Source organism: Bison bison, unplaced genomic scaffold, assembly GCF_000754665.1.
Source record: "Bison bison bison isolate TAMUID 2011002044 unplaced genomic scaffold, Bison_UMD1.0 scf7180017864063, whole genome shotgun sequence".
In the NCBI taxonomy this organism is placed as follows: Eukaryota; Metazoa; Chordata; class Mammalia; order Artiodactyla; family Bovidae; genus Bison; species Bison bison.
The window spans coordinates 5,186,057-5,205,852 of NW_011494635.1; the positions used below are offsets into that span (position 1 = coordinate 5,186,057).

General features: G+C 42.0%; 2 protein-coding genes across 2 annotated transcripts in view; both read left to right on the forward strand.

Annotated features, from left to right (window-relative positions):
- The window catches only part of LOC104985995 (dihydrodiol dehydrogenase 3-like), a 75,874-nt gene that overhangs the window by 12,918 nt on the left and 43,160 nt on the right, over positions 1 to 19,796 (forward strand). The window lies entirely within an intron of this gene.
- LOC104986133 (dihydrodiol dehydrogenase 3-like) lies at positions 3 to 16,871 on the forward strand (the record flags this gene model as incomplete). The annotated part of the gene is made up of 8 exons (XM_010836595.1): positions 3 to 131; positions 987 to 1,103; positions 2,486 to 2,563; positions 2,973 to 3,095; positions 12,234 to 12,343; positions 13,281 to 13,446; positions 13,639 to 13,721; positions 16,379 to 16,871. Coding segments are annotated over 8 exons (849 nt in total), but the record flags the coding sequence as incomplete, so codon positions are not given.

The window sequence follows — 19,796 nt, forward strand, 5'->3', positions numbered from 1 at the left end:
CTATAGAGGCTGGGTTCCGGCATATTGACAGCGCTTATACATACCAAAATGAAGAGCAGGTTGGCCAGGCCATTCGAAGCAAGATTGCCGATGGCACTGTGAAGAGAGAAGACATATTCTACACTTCAAAGGTGCTGTGTGTTGTGTTTGTGCACATGTGTGCAAGTGACTGGGGTAGATGACAATTTGGTAATAGAAGCAGTAGTTTAGTGAAGGTGCTTATTGGTACCACTGTTTTCACACTTATTTGTATCTTAAATCTAGTATCCTTTTTCTCTCACTGTGTCCTCCTCTCCCAAAAGAGTGCAACTATAGCTTTATCATCATGGTGTGTTCAAATTTTAATTTTACATGAAAGTCACTTTATTTCTTTGAGCCCAGGCCAGAGCAGTGTAATTTATTATGGGCTAATGAATCAGATAGACCTGGGAGCAGATTATAGCTTTTCTTATCATCTGGGTGAGTTTCTCAAATTTCTTCACATTCTGAATCTCAGTTCTCAGCTCCAAGAGTAAGAGAGCATTGGGAGAGACACTTTGTGTATTATACAAGATCTAGCCAAAGTGTCTTGAATTATGTTCTGCTCATATTAAAGTGTTCAAAGCATTTCCCCTTATAGTTATGTAAACAAGATAGTAATTAATTTTGAGAAGATGGATTGTTTGGTCAAAGTAGACTAAGGTTCTGCTTTTATACTCTATCAAGCATAGGTCAGTTGATGGGTACGGTAATTATTTGATAAAGTTATTTATATCTTGATTCATTTCATTCCATTGTGAAAGATGTACGGGTGATAAATTCAATCAAATAATGATGTTTACATGGGTAGGTTAGATAAAGAATGGAACTCAGAAAGAAATGAAACTTTTTTCCCATGGTCATCTCTTTCTAACCAATAACAATGTCTAGTTATTAAGTGAAACAAGTCAAACAAAAATCACATGAAGCAATCATTTCCCACAGCTTCCTTTGTTTAATCTCTGCAGGTTTGGTCCACTTTCCTTCGTCCAGAGTTGGTCCAACCAGCATTGGAAAAGTCACTGAAAGATCTTCAACTGGACTATGTCGATCTCTATATTATTCATCAACCAGTGGCTTTGATGGTAGGTGATTTATGTGATCACCTTTGTTCTATTTCTTGGGTCAGAATGTCTATAACTTCCATGGATGGCTGACAAGATTTTTCTTAGTTAGGTTGAAGGAATGATTACACTAGAGTAGATCTCTTAATCATTTGTGATCATCTTTTGGGGGAGGTTCTTTGAATTTCTTACCTGTCTCCAGAGAAACAAATTAAATAATCCAAGACTCTGTCTCAAAATCTTGAGGAAGTAGAAATAGGTGAGTTCTGTGCATGGCGCTGATTAGGCCTGGGAGTTGGGATTTCACATCCAGAGTTTAGTGCAGAATGCTGAGCGCTGACACGGCCTCATACCTGAACAGGATGAGGTCTTCTCATCTCTCACCCTTTCATGTTTCGTGGATTTGGTGATGTCCTTCTGGGTGGGCCTAAACCTCACAGTCTTCTCAGGACTCGGGAGACCTGGCCTCCGCTGTCGCCTGGATTCATAGTGAGGTTTGCAGACTGCACTTAGCCATTAAGAACTGCATTATGTAGAGGGGAATTTTCCAGTTATTCCAGTGGTTAGAATTATGTGCTTTCAGTGCTGAGTCAGGGTATTTTGAGGGAATGGGTTCAATTCCTGTTCAGGGAACTAAGATACAGCAAACCCATGGCACAGCCAAAACAAAACAGCAAGAACAACATCTATTATGCAGAACAATTTTTTAGAATACAGAATTCTGCTCAAGCCATCCTTTGCCAAAGAGTTTATTGGACTATGTAGAGGGCAATTCTCATCTACATAGATTTAAGGATTCCTAATACTTGACAGAAATGTCTCTGTTTTTCTATTCCTTATAATGACATCACTCTTAGTTTTATTTTTATCTCAGCATTTTCCATGGGTGGCAGAATGACCGTGATCTGTTCAAGCCTCATTCTCCAGAATATTTGAGAGTATGTCTGCTTCTTCCACAAAGCTTATCAACCTAAAGAGAACCTTGCTGGTTCATGTATATGTCCTGAAGCTATCAGATGTTTAGAGTGAAAAGGAATTTTTATATGTAGTCCAAGTCAAGATTGCAATTTTTATGCAGGCAGTAAAATAGAGGCATTTTGCAAGAGGAAAGGCATAAGGGGCAGAAAAAATTTCACTTAAGGCACTGACAGTTCCCATGAGAATGTAGGAAAATTATATCTATGAAAACATATAGTATGTAAAAGAGATTACTGGAAAACTGCCTTCTAAAGACATTGCTGATAACTCCATTTGCAAACCTCTTTGCAAATGTTAGTATGCAGAAAGTAAATGAACCTCATGGAGGTTTAGCATCCACATTTAGTACCAGATGTGCCTGGCAAGCTGGCTAAAAGTGGAGAAATTATTTGGTGATATCTCTGAAATGACTGCTTCTATTCCAGCCAGGGGAGACACTTTTCCCAACAGATGAAAATGGAAAACCGATGTTTGACTCAGTGGATCTCTGTCGCACATGGGAGGTGAGTCTGGGGAGGAGAGAACCAGGGGAGGAGCCAGGAGAGGGGGAACCTCCTTCCTCTCTTCCATTTGTGAGAATGGGCTGTGGACCATCACACTCAGCAGTTCATGAATCCAAGGGCTGGGATGCTGGGGTTGAGGGGAGGGAACCATTGCTGAAATGTCCACAGAGAGGAAAAAATTGGAGAATTTGGGACAGTGTAGATAGACATCTCTTTCGTTCCATGTGATTGTCTTCTCCAGGTTTTTTCTAAGGAAGAGATGATACTTCTTGTTTCATGACCTTCTTCCCCTTTATCTTCTTGATAAGCAATGCTTATTCTTGACAAGAGACCCTCTTAATGATTTTTCAGCATTTCTTATTGCTATATTGCCCACTCCAAGTGACTGTTCACCACCCCTCCCTCCCAGGCCCTGGAGAAGTGTAAGGACGCAGGGCTGACCAAGTCCATCGGGGTGTCCAACTTCAACCACAAGCAGCTGGAGAAGATCCTGAACAAGCCGGGGCTCAAGTACAAGCCCGTCTGCAATCAGGTGAGCAGCTCGGCTCCTCTCCCTCCTGTTCTTCAGAACCTCCTTCTTACACTGGAGCCTGATGTCTTTCTGTCCTTCCCTCCTGTTCATCTGACCTTTGTGGAGAGGGGATTCTACAGAACTAAGCTTGTGTCTGGACTGTGTAAATAGAATCTATAACAGTATCTTTGATCAACTCTGGGTGGAAAAGATGGGGATGGCTTCCTGCTCAATTGTAGTGGGGACTGAGGGAAGGCAACAGAGATGAAATTCCTCCAGAACTTAGAGGAAGGAGGTGTTTCACTGAGCTGAACACATGACCAGATATCAGGTGTGAAAGTGCTCAGATGAAACTGTGTACAGGAAGTAAGACCATGAAAACATGGAATGGGAAGTAAATAAAGAGAAAACCAAGTGAGACAGGTGTTAAGGGTTTGTGTGGAGTTTGGATGCCTGAATCCTTAGTCTTGGTGTCCCAGCTTCAACAGGAAGCACAGTACAGAGAAATGTGCTGGAGACTATGAAAGTCACCCAGGTTAGAGGATGAAGTTACACGCTTATGTTGATCCTAACAGTTTATGGAAGAATTGCTCAGGATTTAGAGCAGATCTTGTGATTTCAGATCAGTTCAGTTCAGTCGCTTAGTTATGTCTGACTCTTTGCAACCCCGTGGACTGCAGCACACCAAGCCTCCCAGTCCATCACCAACTGCCAGAGCTTATTCAAACTCAAGTCCACTGAGTCATTGAGGCCATCAAACAGTCTCATCCTCTGTTGTCCCCTTTTTCTTCTGCCTTCAATCTCTCCCAGCATCAGGGTCTTTTCCAATGACTCAGTTCTTTGCATCAGGTGGCCAAAGTATTGGAGTTTCAGCCTCAGCATCAGCCCTTACAATGATCATTCAGGAAGGATTTCCTCTAAGATTGACTGGTTGGATCTCTTTGCAGTCCAAAGGATTCTCAAGAGTCTTCCCCAACATCACAGTTCAAAAGCATCAATTCTTTGGCACTCTGCTTTCTTTATGGTCCAACTCTCACATCCATACGTGACTACTGGAAAAAGGATAGCTTTGACTAGATGATCCTTTGTTGACAAAGTAACGTGTTTGCTTTTTAATACGCTGTCTATGTTGATCACAGTTTTTCTTCCAAGGAGCAATCATCTTTTAATTTCATGGCTGAAGTCACCATCTGCAGTGATTTTGGAGCCCCCATAAATAAAATCTCTCACTGTTTCCATTGTTTCCCATCTATTTGTCATGAAGTGATGGGACTGGATGCCATCATCTTTATTTTATGAATGTAGAATTTTTAAGCCAACTTTTTCATTCTGTTTCACTTTCATCAAGAGGCTTTTAGTTTATCTTCACTTTCTGCCATAAGGGTTGTGTCATCTGCATATCTGAGGCTATTGATATTTCTCCCAGCAATCTTGATTCCAGTATGTGTTTCATCCATCCAGGCATTTTGCAAGATGTACTCTGCATATAAGTTAAATAAGCAGGGTGAAAAACATACAGCCTTGACTTATTCCATTCCCACTTGGAACTTGTCTGTTGTTCCATGTTTCCCTGGTGGCTCAGATGGTAAAGCATCTGCCTGCAATGTGGGAGACCTGGGTTCGATTCCTGGGTTGGGAAGATCCCCTGGAGAAGGAAATGGCAACCCACTCCAGTACCATTGCCTGGAAAAACCCATGGATGGAGGAGCCTGGTAGGCCACAGTCCATGGGGTCACAAAGAGTTGGACGTGACTGAGCAGCTTCACTTTCCTGTTGTTCCACATTCGGTTCTAACTGTTGCTTCTTGACCTGCATACAGATTTCTCAGGAGGCAGGTAAGGTGGTCTCGTATTCCCATTTCTTGAAGAATTTTCCAGTTTGTTGTGATCCAGTCAAAGACTTTGGAATAGTTAATAAAGCAGAAGTAGATGTTTTTCTGGAACTCTCTTACTTTTTTAATGATCCAGCAGATGTTGCCAATTTCATCTCTGTTTCCTCTGCCTTTTCTAAATCTAACTTGAATATCTGGAAGTTCACAGTTCACGTACTGCTAAAGCCTGGCTTGGAGAATTTTGAGCATTACTTTAGTGTGTGAGATGAGTGCAATTATATGGTGGTTTGAGCATTCTTTGGCATTGCCTTTCTTTGGGACTGGAATGAAAACCGACCGTTGCCAATCTTGTGGTCAATGCTTAGTTTTCCCAGTTTGCTGGCATATTGAGTGCAGCACTTTCACAGCACCATCTTTCAGGATTTGAAATAGCTCAACTGGAATTCCATCACTTCCACTAGCTTTGTTCCTAGTGATACTTCCTAAGACCCATTTGACTTCCCATTCCAGGATGTCTGGCTCTAGGTGAGTGATCACACCATTGTGATTATCTGGGTTGTGAAGATTTTTTTTTGTATAATTCTTCTGTGCATCCTTGCCACTTCTTCTTAATATCTTCTTCTGTTATGTCCATACCATTTCTGTCCTTTATTGAGCCCATCTTTACAGGAAATGTTCCCTTGGTGTCTCTAATTTTCTTGAAGAGGTCTCTAGTCTTTCCCATTCTATGGTTTTCCTCTATTTCTTTGCATTGATCACTGAAGAAGGTTTTCTTATCTCTCCTTGCTATTCTTTGGAACTCTGCGTACAAATAAGTATGTCTTTCCTTTTCTCCTTTGCCTTTCAGTATTCTTCTTTTCATAGCTATTCATAAGGCCTCCTCAGACAACCATTTTGCCTTTTTGCATTTCTTTGTCTTAGGGATGGTCTTGATCACTGCCTCTTGTACAATGTCAAGAACCTCTGTCCATAGTTCTTCAGGCACTCTGTCTATCAGATCTAATTCCTTCAATCTATTTCTCACTTCCACTGTATAATCGTAAGGGATTTGATTTAGGTCATATCTAAATGGTCTAGTGGTTTTTCCCTACTTTCTTCAATTTATGTCTGAATTTGGCAATAAGGACTTCATCATCTGAGTCATAGTCAGCTCCCAGTCTTGTTTTTGCTGACTGTATAGAGCTTCTCCATCTTTGGCTGCAAAGAATATAATCAATCTGATTTTGGTGTTGACCATCTGGTGATGTCCATGTGTACAGTCTTCTCTTGCATTGTTGGAAGAGGGTGTTTGCTATGACCATTGTGATTTCTTGGCAAAACTCTGTTAGCCTTTGCCCTGCTTCATTTTGTACTCCAAAGCCAAAGTTGCCTGTTACTCCAGGTGTCTCTTGACTTCCTACTTTTGCATTCCAGTCCCCTATAATGAAAAGGACATATTTTTTGGGGTGTTAGTTCTAGAAGGTCTTGTTGGTCTTCATAGAACCATTCAACTTCAGCTTCTTCAGCATTACTGGTTGTGGCACAGAGTTGGATTACTGTGAGATTGAATGGTTTAACTTCTAAACAAACAGAGATCATTCTGTTGTTATGGAGATTGCATCCAAGTACTGCATTTTGGACTCTTTTGGTGACTATGATGGCTACTCTATTTCTTCTAAGGGATTCTTGCCCACATATAATTAATGCTTATCTGAGTTAAATTCACCCATTCCAGTCCACCCAGCCCACCCATCCGGTCCAGTCATGATTCCTGAAATGTTGATGTTCACTATTGCCATCTCCTGTTTGACCACTTCCAATGTGCCTTGATTCATGGACCTAACAATCCAGGTTCCTATGCAATATTGTTCTTTACAACAACGGACTTTGCCTCCATCACCAGTCACATCCACACCCGGGCATTGTTTTTGCTTTGGCTCTGTCTTTTCATTTTTTCTGGAGTTATTTCTCCACTGATCTCCAGTAGCATACTGGGCACCTATCGACCTGGGGAATTCATCTTTCAGTATCCTATCTTTTTGCCTTTACATGGGGTTCTCAAGGCAAGAATACTAAAGTGCTTTGCCATTCCCTTCTCCAGTGGATCATGTTTGTCAGAATTCCACCATGACCCGTCCGTCTTGGGTGGCCCTACATGGCATGGCTCATAGTTCATTGAGTTAGACAAGTCTATGGTCAAATGTGATCAGTTTGGTTAGTTTTCTGTTACTGTGGTTTCCATCTGTCTGTCCTCTGATGGATAAGGATAAGAGGCTTATGGAAACTTCCTAATGGGAGAGACTGACTGAAGGGTACGGCAGGCCACTGCTGACACTTACCTCTGCTTGAGAGACTTAAACACAGTTCTGGCTCAGTCTCAGTGTGGTCTCTGTGTCCTGGTGCACACAAGGTTTTTTTGAGCCCTCCGAGGTCCCTGGCGGGTACAAGTTTTGATTCTAGACGTGATTTTGCCCCTTCTACTCTCTTGCTGGGGCTTCTCCTTTGCCCTTGGATGTGGGGTTCTTTTTTTGGTGGGATACAGCATTCTCCTGTTGACAATGTTCAGCAGCGAGTTGTAATTTTGGAGTTCTCACAGCAGAAGATGAGCACATGTCCTTCTACTTCGCCATCTTGAAGACTTGTAGACTCATCATCCCCAGAGGCAACATTTTTCATTGGTACTGTTTCATGGGGGTTTGTTGGTTAATATTGGGTACCAAAAATGCAAATTTTCCTTTGTCTTGTGTGGCTAAGGGGATTGTATAAAAACAATCTTTAAGATCCAGAACTATAATTGGCCAATTCTGACGTAAGGCTGAAGGGGATGGGAGTCCAGGCTGCAAGGTCCCCATGGGTTGCATTACTGCATTAATCAAAGCTCATGAAGCAGCCTCCATTTGCCTGATTTTTTATGGGCTGTGAAAACTGGAGTATTCCAAGGACTAGCATTCTCCTCTATGTGTCCTGCTTGAAACTGTTCTTCTACCAAGGCTTGTAAATGTATAAGTTTCTCCCTTGCTAGAGGCCACTGATATACCCAAGCAGGTTTAGAGGTAAGTCATGTTAGAGCTGTGGCGTGTGGTGGCAGAGAAACTTTAATGGCCCCTCAATTAGCCCTTTTCTGTCCAGTTTCGGGTGAATAGGTAAAGAAGAAGGATCTCCCTGTAAATCTTTCCTAGCTCTTTTGCTGGTTGGTATCCCATTCTTGCCATCGTATGGTCTGCCTTTCCCTTATTGGAGAGAACTAGGTGCCAATGGGCAAGCAGATCTCTGCCCCATAAATTACAGGGAATTTCTGCAATAAAAGGTTGGAAGTGAGCAAGCTGTTTGTCGGGCCCTAGGCAAGGAAGAATTGCTGCACTTTGAGCAAATTGTTGAGGTTTCCCCAAGCCTGATTATCTTTTCCTGGGGTTCAGTCAGGGGCCAATCAGCTCACCATTGAGGAGAAGTAATGATGGAAATGCCAGCCCTAGAATCTAAGATTTCAGAGAACGTTTTTGCTTGGATTTTAGCCTGACATGTGGGCCGATCTGAGAGTATTTGTTGAATAAAGCACACTACTTGATCACCTGTGCTCCCAAATCCTTGTTCTCCTCTGGTGACAGGATTATAGTTGTTAGGGGCATGGTAAGGCAAGAGAAGGAGTTGAGCAATTTGTTGAGCTTGAGGAATGACATGGAATTAAAGGGAGAGAGCCATTACTTTAATTTTTCCTGAATAGTCTGGGTCAGTAAGGCCAGGAAGAATTTGGAGGCCCTTAAGGGTAAGGCCACTTCTGCCCAGAATGAGTCTTATGGTCCCTGGTGGCATGGGACCTTGGATCCCAGTAGGGATTGCTATTGGGTGGTGGTGGGGGGTGGGAATCCAATTCATTAATTGAGACAGTTACTCAGGGTGGGAGGTCCAACCCAGCACTTCCACTGGTAGAGACTGAGAGGCTGGAGATAGACTGAAGGGTGTGCTGGAGGTCCTCATAGTGTATGCCCCCACTGTTTGTGGGGCCTAGGGCTGGCCCTGATGGCAATTTCCGGGCTGCAAAAGGGACCCATTCCTATGGAATTTTGATCTGCATTGATTAGCCCAGTGATTGCCTTTTTGGTACCTAGGATACAGTCCTGATGTTTTATTTTCACCAGTAGACGGAGGTATTGTAACATCTGTTTTGGGCCCAGAACAGCAAGCCTTTTTCATATGTCTGGGTTTTCCTCATTGAAAGCATTTGACATGGGAAGAGCTAAAATTATTTTTAAAGGCAGCACAAATTGCTTGGGCTAGCTTGGCTTGTTTGTGAGCCTGTGTACCAACATTTTGACACCTTCGAACAAAATCACCAAGGCTGCCATTTTGACAAATAGTGTTAAGGGCAGCCTTGCAATCTTTATTGGCATTTTCATAGGATAATTGTTTTAATAAAATGTCCTCCACTGTAGGACTATTAATTTGATGGTGGAGAGCAGATGAGATCCAGTCTACAAATTCAGTGAAGTCTTTTTTGGGTCTCTGTAATATTTTAACAAATGAACCAGTAGGCTTGCTGAGTTCTCATACTGTCTGCCCCTGCTTCAGCAGCATTTTGCAATCTGTACATATGCTCCCACCAGTATATCTTCATAAGTCAATTGCGCTATTAAACTGGTATATTGCCCTGTGCCTATGAACATTTCAAAAGTAAGATTATCTCCATTGGCCAAATTAATACAGGCTAGCTATTGACACAATTCAGTATAAGAGGCAAAAATCTGTAAATTTGGGGGACCACTTAAAGCTGTTTTGGCTAGCATTTTAACATTGTAAGGAGAGCATCTCCCATGCAAGCAAATTTCCAACAGCTCCCATGTATGTATATGGAGAATTGACCCCAATCAGTCTAACACTAGAATTAGTTCCTTTAAAACCTGATGTCAAAAGTTTCATGGGTTACAATAACCCGAGTGGGATTATTGGGGTTGGGCCTGTAATCGTTGGGAAAGGGAGATGGTCCCTAATGTCTAAAGCACCCATAGGAAGGGCAGAGGCCATGCCCGCTGAAACCAGGTCAGCGGCTTATCCTCCCGAGACATTTCTGGACCCAGTGGAGGTGGCGGTGGTGGAAAATTGTCCTTGAGCTTGGGTGGCAAAGGGGTGGAAGGGTTAACAAGACGTTTGAGGACACCGTCTTCTCACATTATTTCTGTCTGTATAGGGTATAGGACCAATTGCACTAGCCCCCAGGTGACAAATACCATCACAGGTATGCAATCCCCTCTCCTGTGTGCTGTTTTCAAATTTTCTCCCCCTGGATCCCAATTTTCAATATCTAGAGTGCCTTCCTCCGGAAACCAAAGATTATATTTAACCACCTCTCTTGGCAATTGTGTCAATGGCTCCTCTTTCACCTGTGCCCCTGCAGTCTGGGGAAGGTGCCTCAAAAGCTGGAGATGATGTTTCTCAGCTTTACTCAAATCCTTCCCCATTGACACCATGTCTTGGACAACAAGGGACTTCCCACCCTTACAGTTTGAGGGCCTGGTTACGATCCATGTGTCTCACCTACAGCTCAATGTCTTCACTTTCAGTTTCTTCCCTCGGAGGAATCCTTCCTGACTTCAGGTCTCTGTTCAGGGGCCACCTGCCATGTCCAGCACAGAGGGTGAGAAAGACCTGAACCAGGGGCGAGTGCCTAATGAAAAGACAGACACATCTAATTTGCAAGTGGGGGATCAGTAGGCCCTCCTGCTCTCCATGGCAGGAAGCCAAGACATCTCCTTTCAGCCCGCACTTTTATGGGCAGAAGTCATGAGATCACTAGGAAAGAGCTATACTGGGGAGTTTGATCAGCGCTCCATAAAGAGGAAGTAAAGTTGAGGCTCTGCTGTTGATCAGGAACATTTGTTTTGTTTCCACAGGGATGGACGCAGGGGCCAGCAGTGAAGCAGAGCAGAGAGCATGCCCAGCCCCAAGTCTGTCCATTCATCATGCTTACTAGCACAATCATGAGGGCACAGTTTGCCGCACCCTTGAGCCATGGGGCAGGTTCTGGTTTCTGCTCTGCCAGGCTGCAACAATATTTTGCTGACCTGGGTCTGATTGTGGTTCACATGTAATTTTGAGTCATTTTAAGCTCTTTTAATGTAAAATGGTCACTCAGTCTTTGTGTTACCAAGATATCCAGGCAAGGTTTGGACAAATACACTGTCTTTATCATTGTTATTTTGTGATGCTAATTAACTTGTTCCTGTCATCCTAGATTATGTAAATTAGTACTTAAATCTGAACTCCTTGCTACATTAAGGTTAAATATTTTGACAAGAAAATGATAGTTGCATGCTTTGTCCCTAAATGAACCCCGGTAGGAAGTGCAAGGTGACAAGTTGTCCCACTGTGAGTGACAGTACTTTTGTTCTTCTGGTAAAGCTATTAGTAGCTGGATATTTTATTTGGAAATGTGTATTTTCCCTCTTGAAATTATCTAGTCATCTGTTGAATGATAACCATCATCAGGGGAAGTTTGATTTCCCCCAAGTTTTCATGTAATGGTTGAGAATCCATTGATGACTTTCCACTGAATTAATTATTTCATTGGAACGTTTTTCATTATTTTCCATTTTAAATGCTCTTTTTAATCTTCTGACCTGACATTTTATTGTAAAAGTAAAATTCCCTCATTATTCAGGGTAAAATACATCTATTCTTATAAGACAGGGGAAAACACTGCACTCTTTCACATTAACTGTCAGTTTCTGAGAAAAGATTTAGTATTCTTGCCTGGAAAATCCCATGGATGGAGAAGCCTGGTAGGCTACAATCCACGGGGTCGCAAAGAGTCGTACACGACTGAGCAACTTCACTTACTTACTTACTTGTGGAGAGAAGCATTTTTGCTCTTTCTTCCTCTCTCAGGGATTTTTATTGTTTCTGTTTGGTACATTTGCTTTCACTGGAGGTTTCCTTTGATGCTCAAATCTACTGAAATGTCACCAATGGGAATTCATCAAACTGGTTCTTTTGTCCTTCAGACATTTCTTCATAAGACTGTGCAATTTCTTTCTTTCTGGCATAGTTTGGTGTCCAAAGCTTAGACAGCTCTTTTCCTGTCCCACATCTGGAATTAGGCACATGTCTTGTTCTGTTCAGTCATGTTCAGCAACCAAGATCTGTTCGGTAGAATTACTTATTCTCAGTAATGTCATTATTTTTTACCTTTTCAGAGGACAAAAGTATAATTTAAAAAAATTCTTTCCTTGATATTTCCAGTTGTAATTTGATGTGACACAGTTTTTCTTTAGCATATATAATTCTTACTTTTAAGCTTTCTCTGGTGTATTACCTTTTCATATAATCTGACACTCTTTTCTGTTGGTGTTCTACAGGTGGAATGTCACCCTTATCTCAACCAGAGCAAGCTGCTGGAGTTCTGCAAGTCACACGATATTGTCCTGGTTGCCTATGGTGCTCTGGGAGCCCAGCGGACATTACAATGGTAATGAGCAGTACTGATGGTCACAAGGAGTTTATCTAAAACTCCTTTTTTGATGAAAATATTATTGTTCCATACTCAGTGCTTTGGAGACAACTCTCAAAGGGTAGAGGGGAGAGAAGACAGATGGGAGAAATCCTCTTTTGTCTTTCATCACCCAGCTAGATATCTTACATTGCATGTGTCTTGTATATACATTTTAACACAAGTTTCTGCATTAAAATCTCTATATAATCCCCCAGTTGATAACTAAGACATAAGCTTTGTCATAATTTACTTATTTATGGACTAATGAGCACATTACTATAATAGACTTACCAAGCCTCCCTCACTGTATGTCTAAAATCAGGATAATAATACATAATTTCCAGGTTTATCATGATTGAAAAATAAGTACAAGTTGAATCATTTTTGTAAACATTTGTAGAGGAACTACACAATGTAAATAATTATGAAATACATTGTCTTCATTTTCAGACTACTCTGCTTTTATCAACAGCTGAGACAAGTGAAAATTAGAAAAGAATGAAAAACAAAATATTTCCCAATATTTCGCATCATATTCTCCTTTCATACCATTGTCTTTACTTTTGAGCATTGATTGGAAAAGAAAAATAACCACAGAGAAGTAATAAAGAAACAAACTCCATGAGTTCGGCAGTCCTGGTCTCAACTCAATAATGCATCTGAATCACCCACAGAGATCTGTAATCACAGAATAGGAGGTGACATATTTGAGGTTCTGTATCAGTTTGTCTTCAGCTAAGCCATGGAATTTTGTGTTTCTAACAAGATCCCAGGTGATGCTGATGATGCTGGTTCATGGACCACACTTTGAGAAGCCCTGGTCTAGAGGTGACATACCTGATATGTTTGGGAAGCCTCTTCATAAACTGAGCACTTAGTCTTAGCTACTCGCCATTTCTGAATTTCCTTTCAGGGTGAACCCAAACCTCCCCTTTCTCTTGGAGGACCCAGTTCTCTCTGCCATTGCCAAAAAGCACAAGCAAACCCCAGCTCTGGTTGCCCTTCGCTACCAGATACAACGTGGGGTTGTGGTTCTGGCCAAGAGTTACAACAAAAAGCGGATCAAAGAGAACATACAGGTGATGAGTGGGGCTGTGGTCAGAGGGCTTCTAAAGAATATGCTTCACGAGGGGCATTCTTTGTCTAACTGAGGACAGACATGGCTTCCCTGTCCCCTCTTGTTGTCCCCATCCAGCTGGAAATTCCTCCAGTCCCCAGGGGGAGGCTGGCTCCTTGGGGGAAAGATTAATGTGATTCTTCCTTCTTTTCAGGTGTTTGACTTTGAACTGACTCTGGAAGACATGAAAGCAATTGATGGCCTCAACAGCAATATAAGATACTATGATTTTCAACAGTAAGTGACTTGTATATGTTCCACATATACTGTTTTCTCTAGCATATAGATCAGCAGAGGAATAAGCTTTCTTAAAGCTTAATTTCAGGGAGACAGCCCTGGTTTCCAGTGTAGGAGTATGCAAGGGGCTTCCTTCAGACCTCAGATCAGAGGTTTCCTCTAGGGTTCTGTCTCTGATCAACAGAAATGTGACTGGGACCCAGGACAGCCAATCAGTAAAATCCCCAGTGTTGACATTGTGGTGAATTCACTACGTTGTGCCTAATCCCTGTGCTTGGTGTTCCTCCTCTCAGGGCCCAGAGACCCAGAAAACACAGAGGGCACAGTGCCTGTAGCCCATTCTTCTTTCAGAAAGTGATAGTGTTAGTTGCTCAGTCTTGTCTGACTCTACGGACCCCATCAACTGTAGCCTACCAGGCTCCTTCTTTCAAGGACTGATGCAAATCTTTCATCTTTAACTCTTTGTAGAATCAGGAGGAAATGATACATAATGACTATATAGTAAGGAATCCATCCTGAATTACATTTCTGCTTATCCTAACACAATTGTAAATGCATTGTTGATATTTCTGGAGGAGGGGCCTATGAAGGCCAACATGCTTCAGTGTGAGAAGTCACAGTGAGCCTGGCTCCACTTCTTCTCCTAAGTGTCTGGTGGATTTTCTCCCTGGTGGACTTTTCTTTACCAAGACACCATCTATTTATTCCAAATTTATCTCTTTATTGATCTTTTCCCTAACACATCTCCCATTTCCTCACCCTTAAAATGTCACCTAATGAATTTTGAGTATATCATGGACTGACCTTCCAGAGAGAGACTTCTGTCCTTAGCTGGACACACCTGATAAGATCATCTGGGTCTCTCTGGTTTCTTGAGGCAAGACTCATCCTAGTGTAGACTTTGACCATCAGGGATCCATCCACTGGGAGCTCCTACCTTCTTGACTTTACTTAGTTAGTACCATGGAATTCCAGCTGCTTAATTACTGCAGGAGGATGTCAGGACTGAAGAGACAGAAGAGTAATCAAACAGAGAGATGTTTGGAGAGAGTTTAGAGAAAAGGGAACACAAATTAGTGATAAAATGAAGATTTAGTTTCAAATGAAAGATCTCAAAATTCCCCTTGTTTGTAGTGTTCAGTCACTTCAGTTGTGTCTGACTTTGCAACCCTATGGACTATAGCCCGCAAGGCTCCTCTGCCCATGAGATTCTCCAGGCAAGAATACTTGAGTGGGTTGCCATGACCATCTTGAGGGGATTGTCCCAACCTGGGGATTGAATCCATGTCTCCTGTGTCTCCTGCATTTCAGGCAGATTCTTTACCCACTGAGACACTGGGAAGCCTCCTTGTTTGTAAAGAAGATATATATATTTATGTGTACATTTACATATGGGCTTTCTAGTTGGCACTAATGGTGAGAAAGTCATCTGCCAATGCAGGAGACCTAAGAGGTGCAGGATGGATCTATGGGTTGCAAAGATCCCCTGGAGAAGGAAATGGCAACCCACTCCAGTATTTGCCTGGAGAATCCCATGGACAGAGGAACCTGGTGGGCTACAGCCCATGGAGATGCAAAGAGTCAGACACAACTGAAGCGACTTAGCACACAGTACACATGCACATATATATGGACTCCCTAGGGGGCGGTAGTGGTAAAGAAGCCACCTGCCAATGCAGGAGACATAAGAGATGCAGGTTTGAACCCTGTGTGGGAAGATCCCCTAGAGGAATGCAGGCAACTCACTCCAGTATTCTTGCCTAGAGAATCCATGGACAGAGAAGCCTGTGGGCTATAGTCCATAGGGTCTTTAAGACTTGGACACAACTGAGCGGCTTAGTATGCCTGCATACTTATGTATATGTATATTATGATTCTGAAAAAAGACATGATGAAAAATGAGAAAAGATAGCAAGTTACTTTTCTGTCCTCAAAAGCGTTATGTATATTCTGTGCTCTCCTTCATTATTCTGTGAATGCCTAGACTTACTCATCCTTGTAGGTTTATGTTGATAGCACAGCTCCTGGCACATGGAATGGCTCAGGATGCACTCTTTAATGAATTGAGTTGAAAACAACAAATTTAGAAAGAAAAATCAGGCTATAAAGAAGGAAAACAACAGTAATATTAATTAATAATGAGTGTAGTTATATAATACCAATTAAGAAAGCAGTAATCACCTTTTATAAGTAAGACTGTTTAGGTGTATGTGGTATTTCTTCAATTTAATAGTAATACCTTAATGAAAGCACCCTGTATTTGAGGGGTGCTCAATATTTTTTTTTTCTGTTGAATGGATTTATGAAAAACAGCAAAGAATTCCTTGACTGTGATCCTTCTCACCACTTAGGGTCAAAAGTTCCACCTGTGTCTCAAATGACCTCCACAGTTACCCCTAGGTCTGTGCCCTCTTATAAATTGTAACCTGAGTCAAACTACCTGTCATTATGGGGTGAATATTACACGTGAAGGTTGGGATTGGATATGCAGGTGCCGTGTGTACATGGAGCAGACACCTGATGTGTGCTTGTTGGGGGAGAGAATGGATGTGTTTATAGATTTAGAGTTTTAGCCCATCCTGACTGCATCCACAGACTAATGATCTCTGTGACAATACGACAGATTTAATAAATTATTTCCCCTCTTTCTCTTTTAGGGCAGTTGATCACCCTGAGTATCCATATTCTGAAGAATATTGACTGTGAGCTGTCCACCATGCATTCTACCAGAACTTCTTTTCCAGGGTTGTGAAGAGCATTTCTGTCCTTGGTGGAGATGTTTAAAAGAAGTGTATGAACTTTTGAAGCCTGTTTATCATTAAAAATTTTTTTATGAAATAAAGAAGACTTAAAATATGAATTCTAGTTTTTTGTGATAACAAAATAATTTGGAAAGCAAAAGAGAAAGGATAGAAAATAACGATAACCTCCTGGTGCCTTTTCCTTTGTCAAAAATGAATTAGTTGATCTATCGAGAACCCTGTATGTAAGACCACAAAAGAGACACAGATGTATAGAACAGTCTTTTGGACTCTGTGGGAGAAGGCGAGGGTGGGATGATTTGGGAGAATGGCATTGAGAAATGTATAATATCATATGTGAAACAGAAAAAAAAGAAAAAGAAAAAAAATAAAAGAAAGAAATGGAAAATTGTATTCGAGTCAGATTTGAGAACTATAACCCAGGAAGAGCATCTCAGAAAGCCTGAGAACTGTTATGTCCTCCAGAAGTCAAGGCACGGGGATGTAAGTTTTGGAGACAGAGGGCTCTGCGTGAAAAGACATATTATTGACAGTGTACATAATCCAGATCTAAGCATCATCATGGTGGGTCATGTGACCCCTTACAAGGTTAAGAAGGAATTTATCTTTTAAGGAGCTGTCTTACTGATGCTAGGAGTCTGTTGCTCTTCAATGTCGAGCAGGTCTTCCCTCTGATGTGGGAGGTCTGGTCCATGCATGTGTCATGCACACAACTTACAGTGAGGAAGAGGAGTACAAAGGTAGAGAAAAGTTTTTCATGTTTAAATTTTTCTTGCCATAAAATATAAATTTAATTTCATACTTTCATGACTCTCCTATATAAACATATTTGCATGTTTATTTACAATTTGAAATGATCTTCAATATACAGGTTTTACACTTTTTTTTAAACTTGGTGTAAGTATTTTTGTAAGCTATCAATTATTATCTGATGGTTTCCAAGGAGGAAGGGCTTGGGAAAGAGTTGGACTGGGAGGTTGTGGTTAGCAGATGCATACTATTATATACAAATTGGATTAACACAAAATCCAACTGTACAGCACAGGGGACTATATTCAATATTTTATGACAAACCATAATAGAAGAGCATATGAAAAAGTATATATATATATAACTGAGTCATTTTGCTGTACTGCAGTAATTAACACAACATTGTAATTCAACTATATCTCAATACAAATGAAATAAAATAGTTCCAGTGTTATATTTTGTTTCTTACAATGATTCCCAGGTGCTTCAGTGGTAGGAATTCTAAAGAATGAAAGAGACTCCGGTTCAATCCCTGGACTGGGGACATCTCTTGGAGAAGGGACTGGCAAACTACTCCAGTATTTTTGCCTGGGAAGTCCCATGGATGGAGGCACCTGGTAGAGTGCAGTCCATGGGGTCGCGAAGAGTCGGACACGACTGAGCGACTTCACTTTCCCTTTTCACTTTCATGCATTGGAGAAGGAAATGGCAACCCACTCCAGTGTTCTTACCTGGAGAATCCCAAGGACGGTGGAGCCTACAGTCCATGGTCACGAGAGTTGGACACAACTTAGACACTGAACATGCATGCATATTACAAAGCAGTGCATCTTACCGATTTAATTTTTTAAAACTGTTAGATCAGATCAGATCAGATGAGATCAGTCACTCAGTCGTGTCTGACTCTTTGCAACCCCATGAATTGCAGCACGCCAGGCCTCCCTGTCCATCACCAGCTCCCAGAGTTCCCCCAGACTCACGTCCATCGAGTCAGTGATGCCATCCAGCCATCTAATCCTCTGTCGTCCCCTTCTCCTCCTGCCCCCAATCCCTCCCAGCATCAGAGTCTTTTCCAATGAGTCAGCTCTTCGCATGAGGTGGCCAAAGTACTGGAGTTTCAGCTTTACTATCATTCCTTCCAAAGACACACAGGGCTGATCTCCTTCAGAATGGACTGGTTGATCTCTTGCAATCCAAGGACTCTCAAGAGTCTTCTCCAACACCACAGTTCAAAAGCATCAATTCTTCGGCACTCAGCTTTCTTCACAGTCCAACTCTCACACCCATACATGACCACTGGAAAAACCATAGCCTTGACTAGATGGACCGTTTTTGGCAAAGTAATGTCTCTGCTTTTCAATGGGCTATCTAGGTTGGTCATAACTTTTCTTCCAAGGAGTTAACTATTGAAATGGATAAGTGCCAGTAGGAGATATTTCTACAAAATCTCTCCCATTTCTGTACATCTGTTAGGCAGAGGCACCAACTACCATCCCTCCCACACAAGTATTTGTCTGTACAAAAAACACCCTTGCAACACAGAGACAGTGGCTCCTTGCAGAGACATGGAGGGCATGTTTGCTGTGCAGTAAAGAAAACATCTCCTTCCTGAGAAAGTGACCCTACTGACATTGATCCGGGATCTTTAGACTCAAGGTTTTTCTCCTATTACTCTACCCCCTGAATATTCATGGGTTGATATGAGTTCAAATCTTATCAATTAAGAAAATGTTACTATAGTTTGGGGCTGTAGAGGTTGAATAAGTGTGCTTTGCTTAATAGGTGCAGGCTTTGTGTCTTTGACTTTGGAACCCAACAAGTGTTGCAAAATCAGCTTTCTATTAGTTTGCTCAAAGCCGAGTCTGTGTATATGTGACAGTAAATCTGGTGTTTGCTGGTTGGTGAAGAAGGAATGAGCTGTCTCACTGAGATCCTGCTAGAGGGGTTGTGTACCTTAGATGTGCTGTGTATCCAAGAGGTCAGGGTTCTTCCCCAAAAGGGAGACCTAAAGATGTTTTAGAGATGAGGAAGACAGTCTTGATTGAAAACAACTTCAAAAGTTTGGGACGAGTTGAGGAGGAAGCATTGACATATATACACTATCTATTATACACGTGTAAAGCAGATAGATAGTGGGAAGCTGCTGTATAGCACAGGGAGCTCAGCTCTGTGCTCTGTGAGGACCTAGAGGCGTGGGTGGGGGAGAGGGTGGGAGAGAGGCTCAAGGGGAGGGGGACTATGTATAATTATGGCTGATTCTCAATGTTGTACAGCAGAAACCAACACAACATTGTAAAGTAATTATCCTCCAATTGAAACAAAATAAAACCCCCAAAAAGTTTGTGATTAAATAATAAGATAGTTCAGTTCAGTTCAGTCGCTCAGTCATGCCTGACTCTTTGCGACCCCATGAATTGCAGCACGCCAGGCCTCCCTGTCCATCACCAGCTCCCAGAGTTCACCCAGACTCACGTCCATCGAGTCAGTGATGCCATCCAGCCATCTCATCCTCTGTCATCCCCTTCTCCTCCTGCCCCCAATCCCTCCCAGCATCAGAGTCTTT